Here is a 24,940-nt window from a genome sequence, read left to right as displayed (position 1 = left end):
CCCCCCCCCCCCCAATTACACTTTCCCATGCCAAGCCCTGCACACACCCAGAAGAGGCAGTGTGTTACTTCAGCCCGGCTCACCTGACATCTGTATAGATCAGGCACTTTAGTGGGGTTTTTGGGGACTTTTATCTAATAACGGATTGAACCAGATTTAGTTAAAAGCCCCACTGAAGCGCACAATCTTTACAGATGCTGCATTTTTTGTTTTGTTTTTTAATGTCTGCAAGCAGCCTAAAAAGCAGACTGTAGGCCTATCTCTTGCCTCTTTTACCAGAATCCAGCCTACCTGCATACCTGTTATTCAGGTAACAGTTGCATCATAAAATCCACCAGATGCACAGGAGCAGATCTCTCCAAAGAGAGTTACCACCCACCTGTCTGATATCATTAAAGCAGACACAGATAAAATGATCCAGGAATTAATCAGAAAGAGTGAAATCAATGAGTAATCTCCAACTCAACTAACCAGTCCTGAATGGATTGTCTGAACTATACAAGCAAGTTGCTGTGCTGCAGCTTTCACTCACAGAAGTTGGGAATGCCACCTCTTAGCTGTCATTTATTTTTTGACTACAGAAAAATAATAGAGCAAATCTTCTGTTGCAAAGAGCTCAGAAAGACAACAACAGGTCAGAATGCTTTTGACACTGTGGATTCCAATTTGAAATTCTTGGTTTGCGTGAATTATGCATAGGTGCTTGCACACCTAATATTGCTAATATTGCACAGTACCTGGCAGCACCTTTAAAAGGATCTCATGGCAACCCAGTTGAAAATCACTGTAGTACATCCCTAAAGCACAAGAATATAGGCTTATCTCGGTGTCCTTCTGTCTACTTGCAGGAATTCAGTATAGGTTCTCACCTGTACCAGCCAAGTAAACTCATAAGGGAGAAGGAGCTAATCATGCAGGTTGTAGCTAGTCTTCTCAACACACTTGCTGAGTTCTCCAATCATCTCTCCAGTCCATGCCCTATTTAGACATGGTTTACTCTAAGAAACATTCTTTGATTGGTCTATTTAATTTTTTTTGCTTTATTGAAACTATTGGACTGAATCAATTCTTCCATAGCCCTGGAGGATGTCAATTAGCTGAGATTTACAGTAAAAATTAGTTTTTGGAAAAGGGGATTTCTTCCACATTTCTTAATCATCTTGGCATGTTGCTTGCTTCCAGCCTGCTTTCTTTTCACATTGTTTTACAGTCTTCTCTGACAAGGCTGCTTTTAGTTTTACAACTTATTTAAGAAACTTAACAAAAATATACAGTACAACCTCATCATAACAAACTGTTTATAACAAGCCCTGACTTCTAACAAACCCAACAACAGAAATTGATTTTTTTTCTTTATTATGATAGAGCAAATTGATTAACCCTTTTATAGTGAAGATGCTCTTTTAAGGAACTTTTCCTCTGGTCTCGCAATTTATTAAATTGTTAAATACAGCCCTTAATTTAAAAAATGGAAATTCTTTTGGAACTCATAATGAGGTGATGTGAAACTTAGTTTTTAGGGTGTCCTTTACTACTACAGTGTATGTTATTCTCTCCTAAGCTTAGTTTTACTTACGTTATATGATTAATGAAGAAAGGAAAATCATCTGCATCGTAGATAAGGACACATTGTGCTATTTTACACCAACATAACCCGTCTAGCATTCTTATTTTTTAGGTGTACCAGAAGCGTAGCCAAAATTCAATTTAGATTGTCATTAAAAAATCACTGTTGAATTTCCCTATGGCTGTTACAGAGAAACATTTTTTTGACCTTCTAAATTAGAATTTGCATTGGACCTTTTTCTATTCAGTACAGGAAATGAACAGGAAAAGAATCAGGCATGGATTTTGATGTTTTCCTCAAATTAATTTTGAATGTATCTTTGTAGTTGAATGATGTCAAGAGCTGTTTTAGATGGCAGTTAAATCCCCATCACAGGCCTGAGAGTAGCATAATAGATCATATAGTATGTGATCATGTGTTGTTACTACCAATTAGAATTTGTCCTTCAGTCAGAAACTTGGCAAGGTTAGAAGGACAGTTGAAGCAATAAACTGAGCCCCTACTGCCTTTGAGGGCAGTACATCAAACCCTCTCCAGCAGTATTGGTCATGAAAATGAAGGACCTTGAAGAAGTAAAACACATAGTATTGGAAAAGATCCCATGAACCTTCAACTAAAGAATGCTGTAATCTGTAGCCATAGCATATTTCCTATGATGCCTCCTTTCTTGTCATAATAATCTTCCTTTATTTTTTGTTCGAATGTTGTGTTAGATGAATTCTGTGCTTGCATCTTCATTGACAGAAACAGCCACTGCTGCAGCCAGATTCTTCATTTCCTTCAGTGGATTGACTCTGGACTTACTATGGCATAATACTGAGTTCAGTATTAGGTCACTGGCAAGGGTTACCTATCTTTACATAGCTAAAATCTAACATTTATTTGACTAGTATCAGAAACATATATGTAGTTAAAGATTTTTTTTGTGATAACTTTTAGTTGGCCAATTTTAAACTTGGGAGAAATTCTAGATAAGCTTTCAGGAACAAACATGCCCCTTTTCAAGTCTGGTTATATTGTTTAAACTGAAGTGGCTGACCTCAGTGTCCTGGAGTACTTCCTTGAATACCATTTTACTGTCCTCAGGAAAATAGGAAGAAATATGGGAGGAAATAGATTTATTTTCTTTGTTCTTATGCCTAGCCTATATTGGCTGTTTTTGCAGAAAACATTATGATAGAGATTAAGATCCTTCTCTCAGATCAATGGCAGCTGAGCCCTGTGACTGCTCAGCAACACCAGCAAGATATGAAGAAAGACATAACATGGTTCTGAACACTATTATATATTTGTCTTCCAGAGTTCCATTTATAAAGCAGGAGCAGAATGGGGCGGGGTGGGGAGCCCAGATAGGTCCCCTGCTTTCTCTTATCTGAAGCTGAACCTACTGTACTCAGTGGAACTCCATTTGCAAAAGATACAGGTAAAAATAGAGTCTCTTGTAGGTGACCTTCACTCTCTCCCATATAGAATTGAGGAAAGCTTTATACATCTCTAGGGGGTGCATCTACATGTTCACTTTTCCATGGAGTAGACTAATTTGCTCTGCAGTAAAGCATCACCATCTACATACGCGCTACAATTAGGTTCCTGCCTGCTGCCGAGCCTAATTGCTCCACTTTGGCTCAGTTTGCTTCTGTCACTGGACTTACATTGTGCCTAGATTAGTTTACTCTGGTGCAAATTGCAGCACAATAAATTAAGTCACATTAATTGCACGTGTAGATGTGCCCTAGAGAATTATCTAGATCTTTCTAGGTTTAATGGTGGATCAGGCAAACTTGTTGGATAATTTACACAATAAAGGCCTTAATCTCTCTGTGCCACAGCTAGCCACCTGTAAAATGGCTATGATGATATTTTATCATCTAACAAGCAGGAGGTTTTGAAAATAGATTTATTACTGCAACAGTGATAAGTGTCATTGAAAGCCCATGAAAAATAAATTCTTATTCAATGTAAGTTTTGGCTGTTGTGCAGGAATTAAGGCATGTGAGTACATACTGATGGGGATAAAAACTTTTGAATTACTACTCATTGGCCATGTCTACATGAGACACTGACTGCGCAGTAGCCCAAAACTACTGTGCAATAGCATTGTGTGGCAGAAACCGTGACACAACACTACTGCGCAGTAGTCTTGGGCTACTGTGCAGTCAGCGTCACAATAAAGCTGTTTGGCAGTGCTACTGCACAGTAAATCAGGTTACTGTGTAGTCATTTAGTATTCATTTATACAAGTACTAAATGACTGCACAGTAGCAACTGCACCGTCAGCATTTCACATAGATACAGCCATTGAGTACTGTCTTTTTTGCACATTGAGTGAACAGGGCTCCCATGGGGTAAAAGATGCGTTTATGTCATGAAAGACTATGTAAGAATGCATAGTATGTAAGGCAGGCACATTAAAGTTACACCGCAAACTGGCTTCTGACATCTCTTAAAATTTTCACTGTTTAACTTTGCAACCTCAGTGTTCTTCAAATATCAATTATATAATTTTTATTTATCTCATTAGAATTCAATATACATTTTTAAAATAATGATGAGAGACAAATGCCTCACTCTCACTATGCTTTGCTGAAAATATTCCCATGACTTTGTAAAACAGTTCTCAAGTTTAGCAGGAAACGAATCTTTCAATAGCAGAAGCATCACCTACTATGTTTTAACAGACAAACAAACTTACAGATCCCTTGAATACCAAGGACACTTGTTTAGATATTATGATATTCAATTAACATGCACTTTTTTTAAATTCCCCAAACTGCTCTTCCTGAGCTGTTTATATCATATTATATATTCAGAATAACATAGATTATACTGTTGTAAATGCTCAAATTGTCTGCTATTTGATAACTCATACTTCTGCTTTAATATTTATATTCATCCAGGCCAGATCAATGTCTCTGTTATGTTGGATTTTTCCTTCTCCCTGCACAAGGAAATCTATTCTGATTTTGTTCTACAGATTTTCTATGACTCTAAGTTTTGGCTATACCCACCATCAGTCCTGTCTTTTTCTTTTGCAGCTTTTGGGTTGGTGTACGTGAATAAGAACAGTCTGTCAGCAAGTTGAAAGGTATACAGCAGCAAGATGTCAGGCCGAAGTGGGAAAAAGAAAATGTCCAAGATGTCACGCTCCAGCAGGGCAGGTGTTATTTTCCCAGTGGGGAGGATGATGCGCTACTTAAAGAAAGGAACATTCAAGTATCGGATAGGTATGGGAGCACCGGTCTACATGGCGGCTGTCATAGAATATCTAGCAGGTAAATTAAGAGCCTGATTTTTAAAATACTGATCATATACAGCACTAAGTGAAGTCCATGAGATAATCAGGTGCTCTGCAGCTCTGAAAATTATGCTCTGTAAATGTAAAAAGTATACTGACATGCACTTTGTGGGCTGAAGTGGATTTACTCTCTTCATGGAACAGCAGGAGATGAAAATATTGCAGATGTACCATGCTTAATCCCTAAATGGAAGGATTGTTTTTTATTGCTTTACAGTGATCTCTGCTTGATCTAGAAATGCTGATAAGCTAAAAGGGAGTGGCATCCAGTCCTTTTTAGTTCAAGGAAATGATGTCAGACTTGGAAATAGTTGAATATGCATAGCAGAAGAGAAAAAAAAAAAAGAATCCACCTCTCATTTACATAGTATTTTCAAGTTAAATTATACCACATTCTCTTTGTGTTTTTTGGATGGCCAAAGGAATCCCACTTAACTATATTGCATGTATTTTAACCTTGTTAATATGTAAAGTTCACCTTTTCCTACAAAATGGACATTATGCGTGCTGCTGCTGTGAAATTAACTTTTGTCCTATGATATTTAAATCCAAACTCTTGTTTATATTTACAAGAATTAACCTTAATTTGTCCTCTCAAAAGGAAATTTGTCTGTTTTACAAACCTCAGCAAATGTTGTAGCACTTGTTGAGGAGTGGATTCAGGTTCAGGCTGCCCACTGCAGGCTGAGGTTGGAGGGCTGTGCCAGTCTCTTCCTGGGGGTGTGTGCTGGGCCAGGGCTGTGCTTGGGGCAGGTGGCAATGCTGGGAGCGGGGGCTACGGTGAATTTTGGGGTCACTGTAGCCCCCCTTCCAGTGCCACTGCCATCCCCCCCGACTCCTCCCCTGACCCACCCTGCCCCTGACCCACCCTGCCTCCCTAGCAGGGAAGAGGCTCACACAGCCCCTGGCCAAAGCCTGCAGCTCGTCCTCACCCTATGAACAAATCTGTGGGCCAAATGCCCTCATGCCTCCCCTAAGGGTGCACACGGCAGCGGGAGCTGCCCCCCATGTCCCCAAGACAAGCTGCCTGCAGCTTCGCCCTGTACCCTGCTCTGCCCCTGCCCAGCCCTACTCCCTCACTCACTGTGGAGGCCTCGATCTGCTCCCCCCACACCCCTTACCTCCCCCACCAGACACTGCTCTCCAAGCTGCCAGGCTGCATATTGGCAATCAGACCAGTATCAGCTATCAGTATTAGCAAAAAAAACTTTATTGGTACACCTATACTGGCTACAGTTGGTACATGTCCCTATCAAACCTCATCTGGATAGGTCCTTTTTATGTGCATCTATTCATACTGTTATATAATCTTAGTCATATAAAATAGGACTGGATGGGACCATGAGAAGTCATCTAGTCCAACTCCGGCCCTAAGGTAGGATAATTTATACTTCCTGAATGTAGGAGAAAACCTTGAACTGTCTGTAAAAGAGTCCTCGTGTCCAAAACTATTAGATGGAGAACACTTACTGGTTGGCCTGAAGGTGCAATGACAGTGAAATCAGGCAAAGTGCTAGTACATATCACTCTTCTAGAAACCTGGGTGCTATACAAAGCTAGCAAGTACTTTCTCCATCACAATAGAAGGCAGTCTGTCCAGGTAATGACAGTCATACAGGCCATTGTGTTCTGCTTTGACAGTCAAAGGAGGGCAAGACCATCCTGCAATGTCAAGAAGTAATTAGATTACAGAACTGGTTTACCTAGTACCATATTTCCTTGGTATAGCAAACAGAGCAGGAATGATTTCTTTTTTATGAGTGAGAGACTAAAGACTTGATCATGTGGGCCACTTTTCCCAAATGAGATCATTCTAAGGTAGACTTATTTGTAACAGTGCAACAAGAATTGTCGGACTTAAAGTCAAGAGGAGGCAGGAACCAAGGCCACCTGTCTAACAGCTTAGCAGGAGTCTTCAGGTGTGCCTAATCAATCACTGGTCCCACTAAGGATGCAACACAAGTTCAGATAGGACTTACCTAAACTGACTGATTGCTCTGGCCTGCCTTAGGCAGTTTTGTTTCCCAGATAATATGAATCAGCAGATCTGCCAGCCAAAGATGCCTGCCTCTGCTTTCAGGTCTTCTGTCATAAAACAGAACTAAAATCTTTCACCTGAATAAGAAGTCCTTTCATCCCATTGCTTGACTGCTGGCTTGGATTGTTCTGCACCTGTCCAGAATATTTTAATGAGAAGAAAGAGAAGTTCTATGAGACAGGCTTACCTGGCAAGGTGAACAAGATTTTCCTGTTGATGTAAAAATTCCCCAACTCCCAATACTTATACTGTTTGTTAAATTTGAAACTAACAGTTTTGTTACTTAGTGCATTCAAAGTCCATTTGGCAGCTCATTCTCCACACCATCCACAGTAATCACGCAGCTCTAACTGAGGTTTTGAAAAGCTCTGCAAAAGTGTTCCTAAAAAATGTATCAGAGATCCCATCCTAGGGGTGTAGCAGGGTACTTCTTTGTGCACGGCAGCCACAATGCATGAGGCAGTGCCAGCTTCTGCCATGCTAGTTGCAGTACTGGCTACTTTTGCGCCTCCTGCCCTGTCTCTCTTCCATAGGGCTATGCGAAACACAGTCATTTCAATCTGATGTCCGTTTCACCGTTTCGAAGGGATAGTGTTTGATTTTCTCATTTCATTTTGAAGCACTGCCCTGTTTCGTTGGAACTGTTTCAACGAGTTTTGACATTTTGCCCATAGGCTATAATGGGAAATCATGAATGTCCCAGGGGAATGCAAACAGTGGGCCTGAAGCCCCCTCCTGTGGCAGGACCCGAGGCAGGGCCAGCCACCCTTGGGAAGAAAGAGAAAAGCCCTGAGGACAGGGCAAACTTAACTTTTTTAGAAGAAGCGGAGCCAGATGAGCCATGCTGAGATGAACTGTCCTTACGGATCATTAGCCATTTTTATTACCAGCTCGGTACGGCACGGGCGGATGACATCATCAAAAACCACTACCCAGCCGATTTAAAAGCTGGTGGGCGGGAAATGGCCGGGGAGACCACCAGAGCCAGACAGCAAGGCTGCTCTCCGAACTACACACAAGCTGCATCAGCAGCCCAGAGGAAATCCTGACCAGGACCCAATGGAGGGGTCCAGGATCAACTAAAGGAGGCGCCATGGCGGCCCGGCAGTGCAACTAGGCCAGGGAGGACTACGTCGAGGGACCTTGGAGCTACAGACACTGGACCCATGAGTGGGGCAGGCTGAGGCCCCGTATCCCAACCTTTCCTTTTGTGTTTTAATTTTGTTTTGAGTTATCTTGAGGCAGGGAGAGGGGTCACGGATGACCTCCACAGATCAGGAGGGGGCCAGGAGACGAGCAGGGGGAAGAGGAGACAAGCGAAGACATCATCTGGGCATCCTGAGGGCTGGTGCATGGCTGGGGTATAGGAGAGGTGGAGCCCCAAGAACACCCGCTAAGGGTAGCCCCTGGTCAGCAAGGAGCTAGAAGGAGCCTCACCACTGAAGGGAAAGATCAAGTCATGGCAGGTGAGTACTGGGGCCTCCTTCAGGGTGAACGTGGCCCGCCGTTAAAGCCACAGGAACACACCCTGCGGCTGGCACCGGGTACATGTTCTGAAGTGGCGAGAGTGCCTACACAAGGTCAGATGGGTGCGATAAAAATGCCTAAAACTTTGTCATTGCCTGATTTGGATGAAAATTGCTGTGGCAGAGGCAGCTGATACCTGGCAGCTGGGGCTGAGCTGTGCTGCCTCCTGCTGTGCAGGGGACCAAGAGCACAGCTGCTGATGCTGTTAAGCTGTGGAGGGGCTGCAGCCCGGAGAGGAGTGTGCAGGGGGGCTGCAGCTGGGCAGGGAGGTGTGCGGGGGGCACCGGTCCCAGGTGAGACAAGTAGCCTGAGCTTCCTCTCATCAGGGCGCAGATCCGGGGACTCGCACCCCTGGGAGGGCTGCCAGGCTGTGCCGGACACCTCCTGGGGATGCAAGCCTCCACTTCTGCACCAGATGACAGAAGGCTGAGGCTACCGCCTAGGACCAGCGCTGGGCACAGCCCACACCCAGTGCCAGGGAAGATTGCTGCTGCCACTGGTCCCAGGCAGCCTCCTGTCACTCCGGCAGCTTGCATCCCCAGGAACGGTCCAGCACATCCCCGCAGCCCTCCCGGGGGGTGCGAGCTACCAGATCTGTGCACTGGATGACAGGAAACTGCTGTTGCCACCTGGGACCAGTGCTGAAGCCAAGTAAGCCCAGCTTCAAAACTCAAAATGTTTGAAACTTTCAAAACGTTTTAAGTGCCCTTATTTCATTTCAAAGCTGTTTTGAAGCCTTTTGCTTTGTTTCAATTTCGCTGTTTCAAGCTCAAAATGCATCAAAACAGCTTTGAAATGAAACGCCCAGTGAAATTTTGCACAGCCCTAATCTCCTCCCCCCACAAAGGTGGTGCCCAGGGCTGCTGCCCTGGTCACCTCCCACCCTTCCTACTGCTCCATCCCCATGTCAGGACTTCAGCTTGGAACTCTGACCTCTCATGAGCTGTCCATTTTGGCTCATGTCTTATTAGTGAAAATTAAAAAATGATTTACATTTAACTCTGCAAGGAGGGCAGGAGAGATCCAACCACTGAATGGCCAACCTTTCTTTTACTGTCTTCTATCCCTGAAGGCACATCCTAGTTCTTGCTGACTTTAGTTAGAGGTTCATTTGATCCAGCACACCTGTGCTTATTTTCTAACCTTCATGTTTCCAAGTTGAAGGCTTCTTTTCAACCTTAAATGTCAGATCCTCTTTGGCATTTTATCTACAAAGAGCAAAACTGTTTAAGTCTTTACTCAGACTGTTCCAAGAAGATGAAAGGCACAGCCATATCATGTTAGAGCCTGTCAAGGTGGACTTCTGTTTGAAATCATGTTACACAAGTTAGCTAAGCTGAATCACCCTATCACTTTAGGTGTTCACTGTAGCTTCAGCAACATCTTGACAAACGATTCTGGGAGAAACATAGAAAGCAGTCTTGTTGAATTACATTCCTATGTTCATAAGGAATTAGATAACTACTGAAGCTTCTAGATCAGATGCTGCACTTTGTGAAGTTGTTCTACAATCTTTATTTTCTTAAAACTCTTAAGCTCCCATTCTATTTGTTCATTGCTTGGAAGCAGTGATGTATATGTGGATCTATATGTATATATGTAATGTATATGTGGATCATTGTATGAATGAATCAGTGAGTTTACCTACCTGTACCATATGCATATATCCCTGACCCATCCTCTGTCCCCTCTGCTTGGGGCTCTTACCCTCTAAGATTCTGTAGTTTGGAGGAAACAGAATGGTGGTTGCAGTACTCTGCACTTTTTTGCCCTTAATATGAGGCATGAAGACATTAAGGGGTACACTATATGCACAGTGCTGGCCAAGAGCCTATGAATTTGTGTGCATCGGGTATACATGCACATTACTAGAATGTATGTATGAATAACACAATTGAAAGAATGCATTACTGAACAGATAAGTAGCTTCTCTTTCTGGACTTTCACCATTCTCCTGTTAGCACATATCTATGACATCTAATTGCAAAGACTCTCTTTTACTGTTGATCAATGTAGTGGACAATCTCCTGTTGTTATTACTTACTCCATTAGCTAATGTAGCAGAGAGTCTGCTTGGTGACTCTAATGGTTCAAGCCCTGCTGATGGCCAGTGGGCATTAATATGACGTAATACAGAAAAAATGGTTCAATTAACTTTTTCTAAAACCTTAGGAAATTACACACACAACTCTGCATTAAAAGAACATTATATAGGTTGGAAAGTCAAATGCCCAAAAGTTGGGCAATACCAGAAATAAAGCTGCTTGTGCAATCTTAATCCACATCCTCCTGCATGTGTTAAGATACATTTTCTAATTATCTCATCTCATACTATTTCTTCACAGACTCCCAGCCTCATTCATACTTGACTTTGTAATCCTAATAAGGTTCTTCCAATCTTTTTTTTGCACGTCGACTAGTTTTGTCTTTTAAACAGCTGCTAAACATTTTATACAGTATATTGCTAATACCACCAAAGAATAACTTTTAAGGTTTAACATCCATATTTTGCTGCTCAGAATTAATAGAAGTAGAAATTGGAGGATAAGTTTGCAATTTTAACTGAGCTAATGAAAATTGAAAACCTGTATTTCACCCATGACCTGAGAGGCCCTTTGGATTTTTGTCAGGTAGCTTTTTTGTCTATTTCAGCTGGGTTTTCCATGGAAGCCTTTGTATTTGTCAATCATAGTATCATAGTACTTAGGGTTGGAAGGGACCTAAACAGATCATCAGGTCTGACCCCCTGCCCCGGACAGGAACAGGTGCCAGGGTCATATCACCCCAGTCAAACATCTGTCCAGCCTACTCTTGAAGACCCCCAAGGTAGGAGAGAGCACCACCTCACTTGGGAGCCCATTCCAGAGCCTGGCAGCCCTAACTGTAAAGTAATGTCTCCTGATGTCCAGCCTGAACCTTCTCTCTAACAATTTGTGGCCATTATTCCTAGTAACCCTGGGTGGTGCCCAGGGGAACAGTCTCACCCAATTCTTGCTGGTCCACCTCTGGTGAGTTTGTAAACAGCCACTAGATCACCTCTCAGCCTTCTCTCTCAAGTTACTTACTTTGCTTATAAGGAAAGAATAGAATGCAGCCTCTGGAGAACTGATACAATTGTAGGTTTTTGACTTGCTGTTATTTCATGTAAAAAGCACAAAAGGAAGGGAAAATTGGACACTGAAAATGAGGAAATGTTTTGGTATCATTCTTATGCTTGCTTTGAGCAAAAAATATCCTACTGCATCTAAACCATAGTATTATGTCCTGTTCTCAAATGAAGCTTCACACTGGTGTGTCAAGGCCCAGTCCTTCCTATTCTATTTCTCTGATCTTCAGCATAGCCCTACAAATAAGCCTCAGTGGCCATGTCTACACATGCACATAACTATGGAGTAGACTAATTAGTTGTGACATTATTAGATTGCAGTAAACTAATTAAAGCCCCAGTAAGATAGTACTGTCGGTGAGAGGGACTATCTTATGCCAGAATAACTTACTGCAGTTAAATGCAGCTATAGATGCTGACTAGGCGTAAATTGTGCCCAGTCAGCTGGAGGCCATACTACTGCCTAGCTGCACGGCTCTACAGTTTTAGCACCCTTTTGTCCCAGCCAGCCTCTCTGCTGCCCAGTGCCACCACCCAGAGCCCAGGGCTGACCCCTCATACCCTGTGCCAGCCTGGGCCTGCTTTGCCCCAGCTCAGATTGCTGCTGTTCTGGGTATACACGTAGATGCTGCACAGAGTAGTTGACTCTGGCTCAAACTGCTCCGAAGTTTATTGCTTTGCATTGGGCATGTCTACATAAGACATTTACTGCACAGTAGACTAATTAGCTGCACAATAAATGTTGCGCCTCTGCACATGCACCCCTATTAAGCTGGAATTAACTAATTTACCCCCTAGCAGCACACACGTAGACACTGCCCTGACTGGCTGGGGTACAAGGGTGCTTTAGTGTGGGAGCTGGCTACCAGCTAGACTGACACTGAAGCACCCTCATGTTTACCATCAATATTCTTACTTATTTAGTTCTGAGAATCCTTCCTGCTGTGTCTAAACGTTCTTTCCTAGATTCAAGGGATTTTTGTTACATGCTTTAGTATTGTGGGTTTACATGGTCAATTTTGGATTGCTAATATTTATTTTTGTATGCTTATTTTTGAAAGGGCATTTCAACTTGAGATTTGTAAAAACAATACAGAATTACATGAACAATTTTTTGGCATGCTAGTTTGTACAGTGCTTATCCTTTGGAAGAAATAGGAAAGGTAAGGTATTATTTTGTAAAAATGTATAAAACATTAACTTTTAGAAGATTTTGGAAGAGTGGAAGATTTTATATAAGTTTTAATAGAATCTTTTAATAAAAGGTCATTTTTAGCCTGATTCTCATTGGTACTAAGGTCACTTTATACCACTCTGGAAATATAAATGGGCCTTCAAGTGGATTAAAAGTAGATCTAGATGTAGATTGATATTCTGTTTCTGATTTTTACTTTAATGCATTTGCAGCTGAAATACTAGAACTAGCAGGAAATGCAGCAAGAGACAACAAAAAGGGAAGAATTGCCCCCAGACACATCCTACTGGCAGTTGCTAATGATGAGGAGTTGAACCAGGTATGCTTTTAGTATTTTAGTGTATAGACTTCTCCATACAGTGTAGTTCAAACACTCCAGTCTGAATTTGGATGAGACCATAATGGCTATCACAGCAGAAAATGGAACAAGAATCCATCTACCAACATAAGGACAAAAGTGTGTTTGTGTGTTGGGTTTTAATTCACGTAAGGAATGGAAAAGAGCACTAGGTACCCCTTTTCTTTATGTCTTAATGGCCAAGTTGCTTGTTCTGTCAAGTAAGATGTGGATGCTCAAGTTCCCATTTTTTAAAAAGATTTTTCAGATGCTATGTGAATTTATAGCTGACTTTGTGGGAAAGATTTTACTGGCCGTCCTTCAGGGCCCACTCTTTCAGTAGCCCCATAGATAGGTATGGATATGCCACCATCCCACATAGTTGCTTATAACTTATAGGTTATCCTCAAGTGCTGTGTATACGTGTATTCCACTTCTGGTGCAAATGCGCCCCATTGTGCTAGAGATCAGTCTTTTGGCCAGCAATGTCTATTGGGACCACACATACTTCCTGAATTACCATACCTAGAGCACAAAGGGCAAGGTGGGTCCAATGGGCAGTCAGTTCCTGCTCAGTGAATTGCCTTTAGAATGGAGTTCATGGTGTCCATGTACTCAAACTGTCTCTTTTTGATTTAAACTTTAGATGGGCATATATTAGTATTAGCCTTATATCTATCTGGTGATTGCCCATTCGCATCATTTTGGTAAAACATAGTTCTTTATTGCACAGTTTTAGAAGATTTTGTTCCATTTTAAATTTTTCGTAGTGGGATCCTTCCTATTACCAGGATTTTGGAATATCACAACCTAAGTGTCTTGGATTTAAATATTGTCCATTACGAGGTGGCAATTCACGTTAAATGTGGGTATCCTTCATAGTGCTTTTGTTTAGGGACATCCCCATATTCCCAGTGTGACATGAGTAAATTCTTTTCAAAGAAACATTAAAAGCCAAAAATAGTGACTTAATTTTTTTTTTATTAGCCTCCTTGGAGTTGGGTCTGACTGATTCCATTGGATGGACTGTTCCCCTCTACCTTAGGTTACATTAGCTGCAGGACTCCAATTCCCAAAGTTCAGGCTTCAAGGGACTCTGGTAGGACCATTCCAGTTAAACCTGGTCTGAGATCAGAAGCAGATGTCTTCACAAAGGTTCTGCTAAGAAGTCTGAATCACTTATTCAGTCCTTCTGAAGAAAGACTCCACAGACTAAATCAGGAAACCAGGAAGTTCAAAGGTAGCACAGTTGCTTGCTGTTGTCTAGATAAGAGTGATTGCCAGGCTGATACTAAGGCTATAGCCTCTGAGGTCAGTGGGGCACCAAGTATTTTGACACCAGTTGCAGCCCTTTCCTCAGTATTGATTGTTTCAGTACTAAGCACAGTTACTCTGGTAGCCCTGGTATGCAGTACCCTAGGTACACATCACTATACTGGTGTCTGGGAATCATAAAGTACTGCCTTCCAATTTTTAGAAGAGCTAGTGTCTCCTTTACTTATACCTGAGCTAAACATGACATTACTGTAGTTTGCCCATCTGCCATTTCCTTGCTTCTGACCTCCTCCTAGCACTGACTGCTTATTAGGGCTGTACGAAATTTTGCCAGCTGTTTCGTTTCGACACTGTTTCGACTCGTTTCGAGCACAAAACAGTAAAATCAAAACGAAACGATGGGCTTCAAAACAGCCTCGAAACATTTCGAGTTTTGAAGCAGCAGCCAGGTGGTGGGAGGCAGGGGAGAACCAGGGCTGTGCTTCGAGTGGCTTCATAGACCTATGTGGTTCAGCCTGGCAGGGAGCACAGCCCTGGTGCTCCCTGTCTCCTGCCACTGGGCTGCACTCTGTGGGGCTGGTGGAGCCAATAGGAGCACAGCACCGGCTCTGCCCACCTCCCAATGCGGGGTTGCACTCTGATTGGCTCCACCAGCCCCATGCAGCCCAGCCCAGTAGCAGGAGGCAGGCAGAGCCGGTGCTGCACGCCACCTCCCCCACCACTGGGCTGAGTTCCATGGGGTTGTGAGCCACTGGGAGCTCAGCCTGGTGGAGGGAGGCAGCCCCGGTAATGTGCACCACCTCCCTCCCAGTAAGCCGCTGGGTGCTTTGTCTGGTGGAGGGAGATGGAGTGCAGCATCGGGGCTGCGCTCCACCTCCCTCCACCGGGCTCAGTGCCCGGTGGCTCCCAGCCCTGTGGAACTGAGTCCAGTGTGGGGGGAGGTGGAGTGCAGTGCCGGGGCTGCACTCCGCCTCCCTCCGCTGGACTCAGCTCCAGCAGCAGCACCCCCCGCCCACACCCCCCGGAGGGCTCTGTCAGACTCCTTGGGGGCCTCAAAGATGCCCTGTAGGATATGAAGTTAAATATATGCCTTGGTCCTCCCTTTTTTGGATTAACTTCCTATCCATATACTCTACCTGCATGATTGTACTGGAATCTTTGGGCTTCTTATGGCCACTCCTCAAGCATCTTACAGCTAAATATCTTCTTTAGTAAGAAGAAGAGACTTATGCCACTTCAGATGCCCCTGGACAATCCTCAGTTTTCAAAGTATGTTTCTGGGGAGGAACAGCTCCAGAATAGGCTATTTGGCATCACTGCCTATGAGGCAGTAGTCCCATCAACACCATTTTATCCAGAAGAATATAAAAGGTTACATGGCTTAATAAAAAACCATAGCTGAATAGCTCCAGATTTCACTTGCAGAGGTGTAGGAGACTTGTCAAAAATTGTTTGATATTCTCTACACCAGAAAGAGTGGCTCTTCCTATAAATGAAGCTTTAATGGATTTTGCAAAAAATACTTGGTGGACACTATCGTTAGTCATACCAATTTCAAATGCTGTCTGTGAAAACAAAATATCTATCTTTGTACTCAGTACCAGGCTGTTTACTGGTTGCAGCACTGAACAACAACAGTAGACACTGTCAATCTAAGAAAAGTCCAGCTGAAAAAGTGAAAACAAATAGATGCGTTCAGTCTTGCATGTTATTCCTCTGCATGATTTACAGTACATAATCTCAAATTACCAGACTTGATTTGAATGTTATAATTGCTTATATTGCAGTAAAGTTTCACATTTTGATGGTAAATTGCCACAGAAACATAGGGAAGACTTGAGCCCCTAATGTCTGAAGGGCAGTTAGTGGGAAGAACCTATTTACAAGCAAGTCTAGAAGCTACAGATACTGTTGTGCACACTTAAGATCTAGAGTCATAAGACTGACTTTCTGATCTCCACTTTTTGGAAACCTTAAGTGACGTTCAATCACCAATGGATGGTCCTCTATTTTGAAAGCTTAATTTTATTCAAAGTAAAGATGGATGATGCTCATTATACTCTAAAGAATTTGTGCATCACATTTCCCACCTGGAATTTAAATTCTTGGAGTAAAAGAAAACAGAATAAATACTATTCCTACTCTAGATAAAAGACAGAACAAAGCATTTGTTACCATAGATCAGTGAAGCCATCTAGAAAAGAAGGCATCAGTTTTTTGTTCAGTGTACCTTTGCATTAGTGCGGTTATCTACTGATTCCACTACTCGCCAAGGTTTTCAGAAAGAACAGGCAGGATACAGCCATTGGCTGAGGTAGTTTTGACACTTGGAACGGATTCAGTGAGCTGTCCTCTAAAATGTTTAACTCATAATTCCAGGCTTGATATCCTAGAATGACAGAACCATTCTCTACCCAAACCCATCTTCCTTACATCTCATGGCATGACTCCTGAATGGATAGTAGGAACATTTTTTTTCCTGTTCAGATGCATAAAATATAAAAGATTCAACCACACAAGCCTGTCTAAGCAAAAGAGATATCCAGTTTGATGTGAACAACATAAATTGACATAAATGCCTACTAACTGGGATTACATACTCTTTCTGAAGACATCTTGACTTTCAGTTTTTTCTTTGAATGTAAAGCTAGTGTCTATTAATGTCTACTGTCCTCCAGTAAGGAGATATATATCATGTTTTCTCACATAAAACATGCACCTTTCCCCCCACAAAACAAGCCGCTGGAAATTAGAGTGTGCATTATATGTGAGAAATGCAATAAGAGCAGGTTCTGCTACTTACCGGGTAAAGCCAAAAGTAAAATCTGCAGTGATCTACTGGGAGTAGAACAGTGAGTAGGCTCAGATCTCTAACTGCTGCTACTCAGTTACCTACTACAAGAAAAAATCTTTTTTCCTTTGTTCTGCCTTTCAGAAACAAGGTGTGTTTTATATTCCAGGGCAGGGTATGTTGTATGCAAGAAAATATGGTAACCTTTTCCCTCACGCCACCATGTTTAGCCATTTGTGGGGCTTTACAAAAATATTTCCACTCATACAAGAACTATTCCAAGCCAGTGCCTTAATGTAGTACTTCTTAGTATTGTGGATCTTCTGCTCAAACTTTTATTTTGTTTTCTTTGTTACACTTACCTGGAAAAACCTTTCTTGAAGCAGTTACTTCGGATATTAGGACAGGGAGCTATGAACATCCATTACAAAACCTCTACACATTTTTCCATTCTGATAAGAACACAATGTAAATTCTTGCCATAAGCATTATCAGATTTCCTCATAAACTGTTTATTTACCAGTCATCTTTCACAAATCACATTCTAATCATGGAGAATCAAAGCTGGTTTCTCTCAGTGCCTGTAGGGCTTTTGCCAATTGTCTGAACTAGGCCCTTCAGAACTCCCGCCCCCCCAGCTAGTTTTGTTTTATCTTGAAACGATAGAAGGACAATCTGTTTCTGCCCAAAGATTATCTAAAGGGTTTAGAGAAATAACAAAGTATGTTATGAATTACCTGCATTAGTTCCTCCAGGTAATATTACAGCCCATTCCACCAGGGTGCAAACAGCCTCTGCTGCTTTTTGAGAAGCGCTGTTTTTATCTGCAAACCAGCCAGTTGGTGTTCCATACACACCTTCACTAAATCCTTTAAATTACTGGAAGCTTCCATAAAGGACACTTCTTTTAGCAGATCTATGTACAACACATATTTAGGTAGACTCATACCTGCATCACTGCTTTTATGGGTCACCAGGAGTGTAATATACACACTAACAAGTTAATTAACTGTACAGTAGCTGGAGTTTTTTGAGATGTGTTGTCCCTATATATACCGTACACAAATAGCCCTGCTTCAAAGTTCTGCCACTGATTGAAGTCTGGGGTGGCAATGAACTGAAGTGGAGTTGAACCCAGACTGCCCTTTCTGCCCTTGATGCACAAGTACAGGGCACTTAGGATCCATGCTTGGCCCCAGTGGCACCACTGGCCAGAAACTCCTATTTTGAGTGCATAGGATATGCCAAGAGTGTAAGATACATGGAGACAACTCATTTAAAAAACAAAAAACAACTCCAGTTACAGTGTAAATTTCCTTTTCAGCCTTCCTCTGTTACTGGGTTGCTAACTAGAACTATAGCTGAGTATTTTTCATATAAGGCTTACATGATGGAGACCTCCTTAAATGCTCTTCTTATGTCTGTAGTTCTGTATGACCTAGCCAGCATACTTTTAATTTAAACTCATTCATTTAACTATGCTTTTAAATAATTATTGTGAAGTATTCTGTTGGTGTGAGAGTTACTGTACAAAACAAGCATTTAAAATATGCCACCTACTTGTATATAGTGAAATGCAGCTATTAACAGCAGCTTGAGGCAAGAGCGCTAGAATATTGGGTAAAGGATGCTGATTAGAATAAATAAGTCATACTTTTTTATACTGCCTCTCCCTGCAGTTGCTAAAGGGAGTGACCATTGCAAGTGGAGGTGTCCTACCCAGAATTCAACCAGAGCTCCTTGCCAAAAAACGTGGTGCCAAAAGCAAATCTGAGACAATTCTTTCCCCATCTCCTGAGAAAAGAGGAAGGAAACCTTTGGCAAGCAAGAAGGGTGGGAAGAAAGCAAAGGCCACCAAAGCCTGGACACCCAAAAAGGTAAGTGGGAGCCCAGATTGGTGTTTTAGGAGGTAAGGGAGACTGATAGAATGGCAAAGGGAAGAAGAGAAAAATGGGTGCCTTCCTTTTTTTTTTTTGGTCTTTTTCTGACTGGTGTTTGCTTATGACTACCAGAAGTGGCAGGGAGAGGATGATAATCAGTGAGAAATACATAGTCCAGGAGTTTCTTCCTAAATGTTACAAATCAAATGAGAAATGAGTCATTAAATCATTTCTATAAGGAACTTCCAAAGTGGTGACAGACAACCTTTAGAGCTTCAGAGGACAACTGGCAAGTTCATTCACATTTCCCCACACAGTGCTTTCCATGAAAACCCATAAAATCAGTAGGCCTTCACAACGGCTACATGGAAAAGCTGCTCTAATATTTAAAACACACCCTCTCATTCACCGCCCTTGATTTTTTTATTTTCCTAGTCTCAAAAGCCCCACAACGAATCAGCAAAGTATACCATTATCCACTTGACAACCAAAACATGTTGTCATTCTACCATCCCAAGATTTTCCTATATCTTCACCCTAAATTTTCCTTTTTGTTAGAAGGAACTGAGAATGTCTCTCATTTTTTTCATTCCAGAATTTTTTTCATTCCAGAATTTTGTGAGGATGCAAACCCTCAGTGACATCTGCACAATTTTGTTTGGATAGGACTAAACTGTTTCTCATTTAGAATTTTAAAGTGTTTGGTGACAGTGTAAAGAAAATGCTTTTTCCATTTACAACCTGTCAAACTGCACTTAAACTTTAGTCAGACCTGAATGTTTTAGAGCGCCTTCTGTAAAAGATAATATACAGTCTATTGGGGTGCCCATCTTAGGCAGGGAAACTGATTTTCTACTTAGAGTTCCATTCATACCTGCAGCAGTATTTTCTTGACTTGGCACTTAGGTCCAATACTTATTTTAGGAGGACAGTTGCACAATTTTTGCTATAGTAGAATAGTTTAACCCATTTTACTAGGGGTTTGCATTACATTTTAGACCACCACAACTATGGAAATATATAGAGACCACTTTTAAGAAGGAAGTAAAACTACTTAATAAGAATTACCATATTTTCTTCCATAAACATATCCCCAAATAAGAAACGGACTTTATTTTGGGGAAAACAGAATTAAGAAAGAGATTTTTTTCAGAGTTATGGCTGCATAGAGTAGGGACAGAGCCTGCTGCTCAGCTCACTCACCCTCCCATTCCTACTCAGGCAAAAGCTACTGTTTAATCCCTTTCACAGTTGAATTGTTAGCAGATCTTGGTTGCTCAGCCACTAATTGAAACTGTAGCTCCTGCTGAAGACTGGACTCCATGGGTATACACCCATGGATTTTGAAAAGAGCTAAATATGGTCTTCAGGGCTGTGAAATAGGAGAAGAAAGACCAGGAGTAGCTAACAGACAGCAACATTTCCAAAGAATAGATTAGTGGAACATCAACCCATTAAAAAAGAGTGGGTTGTTAACAACTCTGGAGTGAAGAGCAGTTAGTAGGAATCAGGAAGATTATAATGAGCCATGAAGTCGGTTGTCTCCCTTAGCACTGCCTGAATAGAAATGCTACTGGTGCTGTTGGTTTTAAGCCTTGGGTGGAGGAAAAGGTTAAGCAGTGTGCAGCTGCACCACTGAACCCACCCTGGATCTTGCCCCTGTTGGACTCCACCTCTTCCCCCCCACCAATGTAGCTGCTGGAGGAAATAGAAGGAAAAGCAACAACAGCCATCTTACAGAGTCTTCATGCTGCTTTTTCTGGGCAGAAAATCAGTTTCCATCCTTGAGACAGGCACCCCAATTTTGAAAGGCTAATTTTTGCGGTATGAATGAGATATCTGATAAAATATGGTATTCACATTACCCACCTCTTATCCCTCTTACACCTCTTTCCACCAAGACTAATTGCTGCCACTGTGCAGCATTTGTTTAAATATGGAATGCTTCACAAATTTGCTAATCCACCATTCTGTTGATTTGTTTTATTAGGAAGTTCCTACGAGATTTCTTTAAATTAGTACATTTAGCTATACCTTTTAGTTTGAGTACTCAGATTAGTATAGCATCTGCTTTCCTAGTGGCCAAGGCAAGCAAACACTACAAAAACGCTCAATGAACTACATAGGGATGTATACATACTGTTGAGTCTGAAAAGTATTAGAAAACTTTTGTAATGTTTCACTTTAACCAGTAATCCTTTTGTATTTAGTAAACGATGAAACACCGTAGGACTACAGAGCTACCAAAAAGCTATGCTATTCTGTGTTATCCTATAAAGGTCAGATTTGTTGCTTTCACCTTCTGAAAGATGACACTTACCAACTTTTTCCTGATTTGTCCTGATGGTTGCTCCCCCCCCAAAAACAGAACAAACAGAAGGAGAATGAAAAAGAAGGGGCATCAAATTCAACATCCGAGGATGGACCTGGAGATGGATTCACCATTCTGTCTTCCAAGAGCCTCATGCCAGGACAAAAGGTAATAAAATAATCGGAGACCATACGTAATATAATGAAGTGTGATCACATTAGTGGAGTCTAGCATCAACAGAAGGATACTTCCCATCCACCACTAACGCAGAACCTTCCTAACATTCCATCTGGGTTGTTCTAGATTTGACTCAGTTTACTCCAGTAGCTTTTGGATCATACCTCATAAACTCTGTCTGGAGACTAAAGATTTTTAAAATTAAGAATGGACATTGTTTCTTCCTGTTGAGAATAAAATAATGATTTAGGTCTTGAGGTGTAGCTGTCTTTGGGTTTTTTCTAGAACAGTTTGAATAGCTAGGTTTATAAAATCATTCTAACAAGATTTCAGTTTGTCTGTGCCCTCTGACAATGTTCTCTAATTCCTCTTTTTATTTCTTGTTTCAAACTGATTTTTCCCCTTCTTTATCCTCTGACAGTAATTTCATTTGCAAAATAGCATATAATGTTTTATAGATATAATTATGGACAGTTCTGGCTTTTTTTCATTTTAAAGGTAGACTCTTCTGGAATAATGTACTTTATATTGAACTACTTCTGCAAATTTCTTGTGAAGTAATAGTCTGATTTTCCTAGATAAATTTCAAAGCATTTACAATATGTAGAGTCTTGTTGCACATTACACTTATAATGTGTTTTATTTAGATTGTATTAAGCATTACTATGAGTTAGAAAGTTTTCTGAGCAGTTGCATGGTAATACTGTGGTCTAAATAAAGCACATCCTAAGCACCAGAGCTCCTGAAGACTGTGGTGTGATGTGCTGTGGAGGCTGGGAGTGACAAACAGCTTTTTCAGGCTGTGGTGCAGTGCGAGGGGCTGAGAGCAACAAACAGCTGTTGCTCCCAGCCCCCAAACCACACTGGAGCCTCCTGATCATATTACCTCCGTGGAAGAGACAACACATTAGCTAATATGATCTGGAGATGCTCCTTGCCAGAAAAGTCCTGACTTTGCTATGCTATGATGCCACTCAGCACATGTTTTACTGCTTGAAGGATCAGACGCTAGGATTTTAAGTGTAATTAACATGTGCTATGTGTAACAAGGTCTTTAGTCGCTAGCGCTATGCTGTGCTTTGTCAACCCTCTGACACTAACACCATTTGAGACCAGCACCATTAGTGTAACTGAACATCAGCATCTCAGGCAATTAACCCAAGTCCTTAGGCATACATAGACTATGAAAGATTGTTGCATATGCACCAAACCTCTAGCTTCCCTGCTCACCTCCCCTTTAGTACTCCAGTGCCCTTTTGGTTTGATGCACCAGCAACTGGACCTCATTCGTCCCAGTCCTTTTGGTTACCCAGCACCTGTTGAGCCCCTACTTTAGCACATCCAGCAGGATCCCCATTTTACAGACCACATACCAAAATTAATCTATATAGCAGGTAGCATCAGAACAGTTACACGACTAAAGGGATGAGTCTTGAGTCTGTTCGGTGAGGCTGCTGGTACTTGTTCGCAGTTCTGTTAGAAATTACTTCCTGCAGCCTCTCAGTTACTCTGTAAGTGGGGAAGGACTGCTGTACACCTTCCTCCCTGGTTAAGTAATACACCTTGTTCAGAATAATAATTGTGAGGTGCACAGTTATTAACACAAAGTCAGTGAAATAGATGGGGTGGTATCTAGCAAGCTATGAATCGTTCTTCAAAGAGCCTTTTTGCAGCAGTGGCAGGAGACTCCATTGTGCTTCATCCAGAAGTTAGGAGCAAGCTCCACTGAATAGATACAAATGATGATTTCCTGGGATTTACAGACTTGTATTATTTTTTGTAATGTTCTTAGTATTTTTCTCCTCTGTCTCTTTTCGGTAGGAGTGAAAAAAAGAGAGGTTAAGGGTACAAAGCCTGGAGAACAGCCTTTTAGGGCTTATTAAGGCTTCATATTTTTTGGCTGTTTACAGTCCCCTGATTGGTGGCTGGATGAGGAAATAGTCTCTCTCATTTCTATGTCGGTTCCGAGATGAGAGAGAAAAGAAATTGCTTGAGTAGAAACAGACCTGCTTACGTCAGAATAGCCTATCTCATACTTCGCTTCTACAGTTTCTGATTGGGGCATAAATTGAAAAGGAAAGGATAACATCTTTTGTCCATTTTCTTTTTCCCTTGAACCAAAAACCACCATTGGTTCTAAAATCAGCATTTTCTCATTCTAGAGCAGAAGGATGTTTTTCTTAACAGTAATAGTAGCCAAGCTCTGATGCTAGAATAAACTTTTTGCAACAGTAGTTTTCTCTATGGTGTTCACTCAAGTTACAGGAATTTCATAATATAATCCAACTGGTGTAAGAGGAAGCATGCATAAAACTGAAGTTTAAATGCTGAAAGCTGGCAACTTCATTACAATGCAGCGAATGATTCTTGAACATTAGGTTTGTCAGTGGTCTGTTTTAATAATTTGGCTTGAAAATGATCTTACAATTCAGACTTTAATTTTTACTTCATTCTTCATTCATCAATACCTTACAGCTTTCTCTGACACAGAGTGACATCAGCGATATTGGTTCTATGAAAGTAGAAGGCATTGTTCACCCAACAACTGCTGAAATAGACCTCAAAGAGGAAATAGGTAAGGCTGCTTTTGGAAGCATGAAAGAACTAAAGTTGGAATCACTTTGGGCAATGGTTGGCGAACGTTTAAAAACAGTAGGTCAAAGTAATGCAGCTTGGCCCAAAGACAGGCCACCTCTTGCAACTCTGCCACTCCCTTTGCCCACTTACCACATGCCACTAAGTTACCAGGTGCCCCCAACTCCCGTACTGCCCAGATCAAGCCATAGACTGCCAACTTCTAGCTTAGAGCACTCCTTCAAAGTCCTGAAAAGCAGGCTGGAATTGAGCAGTAGCCTCTAGGCCTGTGCGAAGCGGCTAGTATTCGCTTTGGATTCGGCTAATTTGGGGGACAGTGATTCAATTCGGTGATTCGAATCACTGTCCCAATTTTGATTTGGCCGAATCTGATTCGGCTGCGGCTGAATTGGCCGAATCTCCAAATCACACAGGTCCATCCCCCGCCCACACCCAGTCCTGCCCGCCCCAGCTCTTTGGAAAAAAAAAACCCCATTCACCAGCTGCTTCCAGGCAGGGGGGGCGATCCCCACTGCCCCGCACTGTGTGGGGGGCTGTCACAAGCCCCCAGAAGCCCCAAGGCTGCTGCAGCAGCTGGTAAGTGGGGGGGCTTTTTTTTTTTTTAAAGGGCTGGGACCTGAGGTGGGCAGGGCAGCCATGGGTGGGGGCTGGGAGATAAGACTGGGGTTGGGGGTCTCATGGCAGAGCCCCCTACATGGCGTGGGGCAGTGGGGATCGCCCCCCCACCAGGCAGCACCCGGTGAGTAGGGGCCTTTTTTAAAACAAATCGGGAACTGGGACAGGCAGGGCAGCCATGGGAGGGGCTGGGAAAGCAGGCGGGGGATGGGGCCTGGCAGGGGTCCCCCC

At 42.2% G+C, this 24,940-nt stretch overlaps 1 protein-coding gene and 1 long non-coding RNA gene across 4 annotated transcripts in view; one reads left to right on the top strand and one right to left on the bottom strand.

The window, feature by feature from the left end:
• Positions 1 to 16,972, bottom strand: part of LOC109290986 — a 19,173-nt gene extending 2,201 nt beyond the window's left edge. The window contains exons 1-2 of the long non-coding RNA XR_002095727.1: positions 16,962 to 16,972; positions 9,752 to 9,758 (exon numbers count right to left, since the gene is read on the bottom strand). This is a non-coding gene — a long non-coding RNA (uncharacterized LOC109290986). The remainder of the gene's footprint in view (positions 1 to 9,751; positions 9,759 to 16,961) is intronic.
• The window catches only part of LOC109290985 (core histone macro-H2A.2), a 40,441-nt gene that overhangs the window by 5,389 nt on the left and 10,112 nt on the right, over positions 1 to 24,940 (top strand). For 2 of the 3 annotated variants that reach the window (XM_019507834.1, XM_019507835.1), the window contains exons 2-6: positions 4,603 to 4,839; positions 12,941 to 13,047; positions 18,811 to 19,008; positions 21,380 to 21,490; positions 23,975 to 24,074. In XM_019507834.1, coding sequence (XP_019363379.1) covers positions 4,668 to 4,839; positions 12,941 to 13,047; positions 18,811 to 19,008; positions 21,380 to 21,490; positions 23,975 to 24,074 — 688 coding nt within the window. In that variant the 5' untranslated portion in view covers positions 4,603 to 4,667. The remainder of the gene's footprint in view (positions 1 to 4,602; positions 4,840 to 12,940; positions 13,048 to 18,810; positions 19,009 to 21,379; positions 21,491 to 23,974; positions 24,075 to 24,940) is intronic. The other variant, XM_019507836.1, reaches the window with a different exon arrangement.

Source organism: Gavialis gangeticus, unplaced genomic scaffold (assembly GCF_001723915.1).
Source record: "Gavialis gangeticus isolate Ggan-Ray unplaced genomic scaffold, GavGan_comp1, whole genome shotgun sequence".
NCBI classification, from domain to species: Eukaryota; Metazoa; Chordata; order Crocodylia; family Gavialidae; genus Gavialis; species Gavialis gangeticus.
The sequence above is the reverse complement of the archived record's forward strand: the minus strand, read 5'-3'. Positions and strand labels throughout refer to the sequence as shown.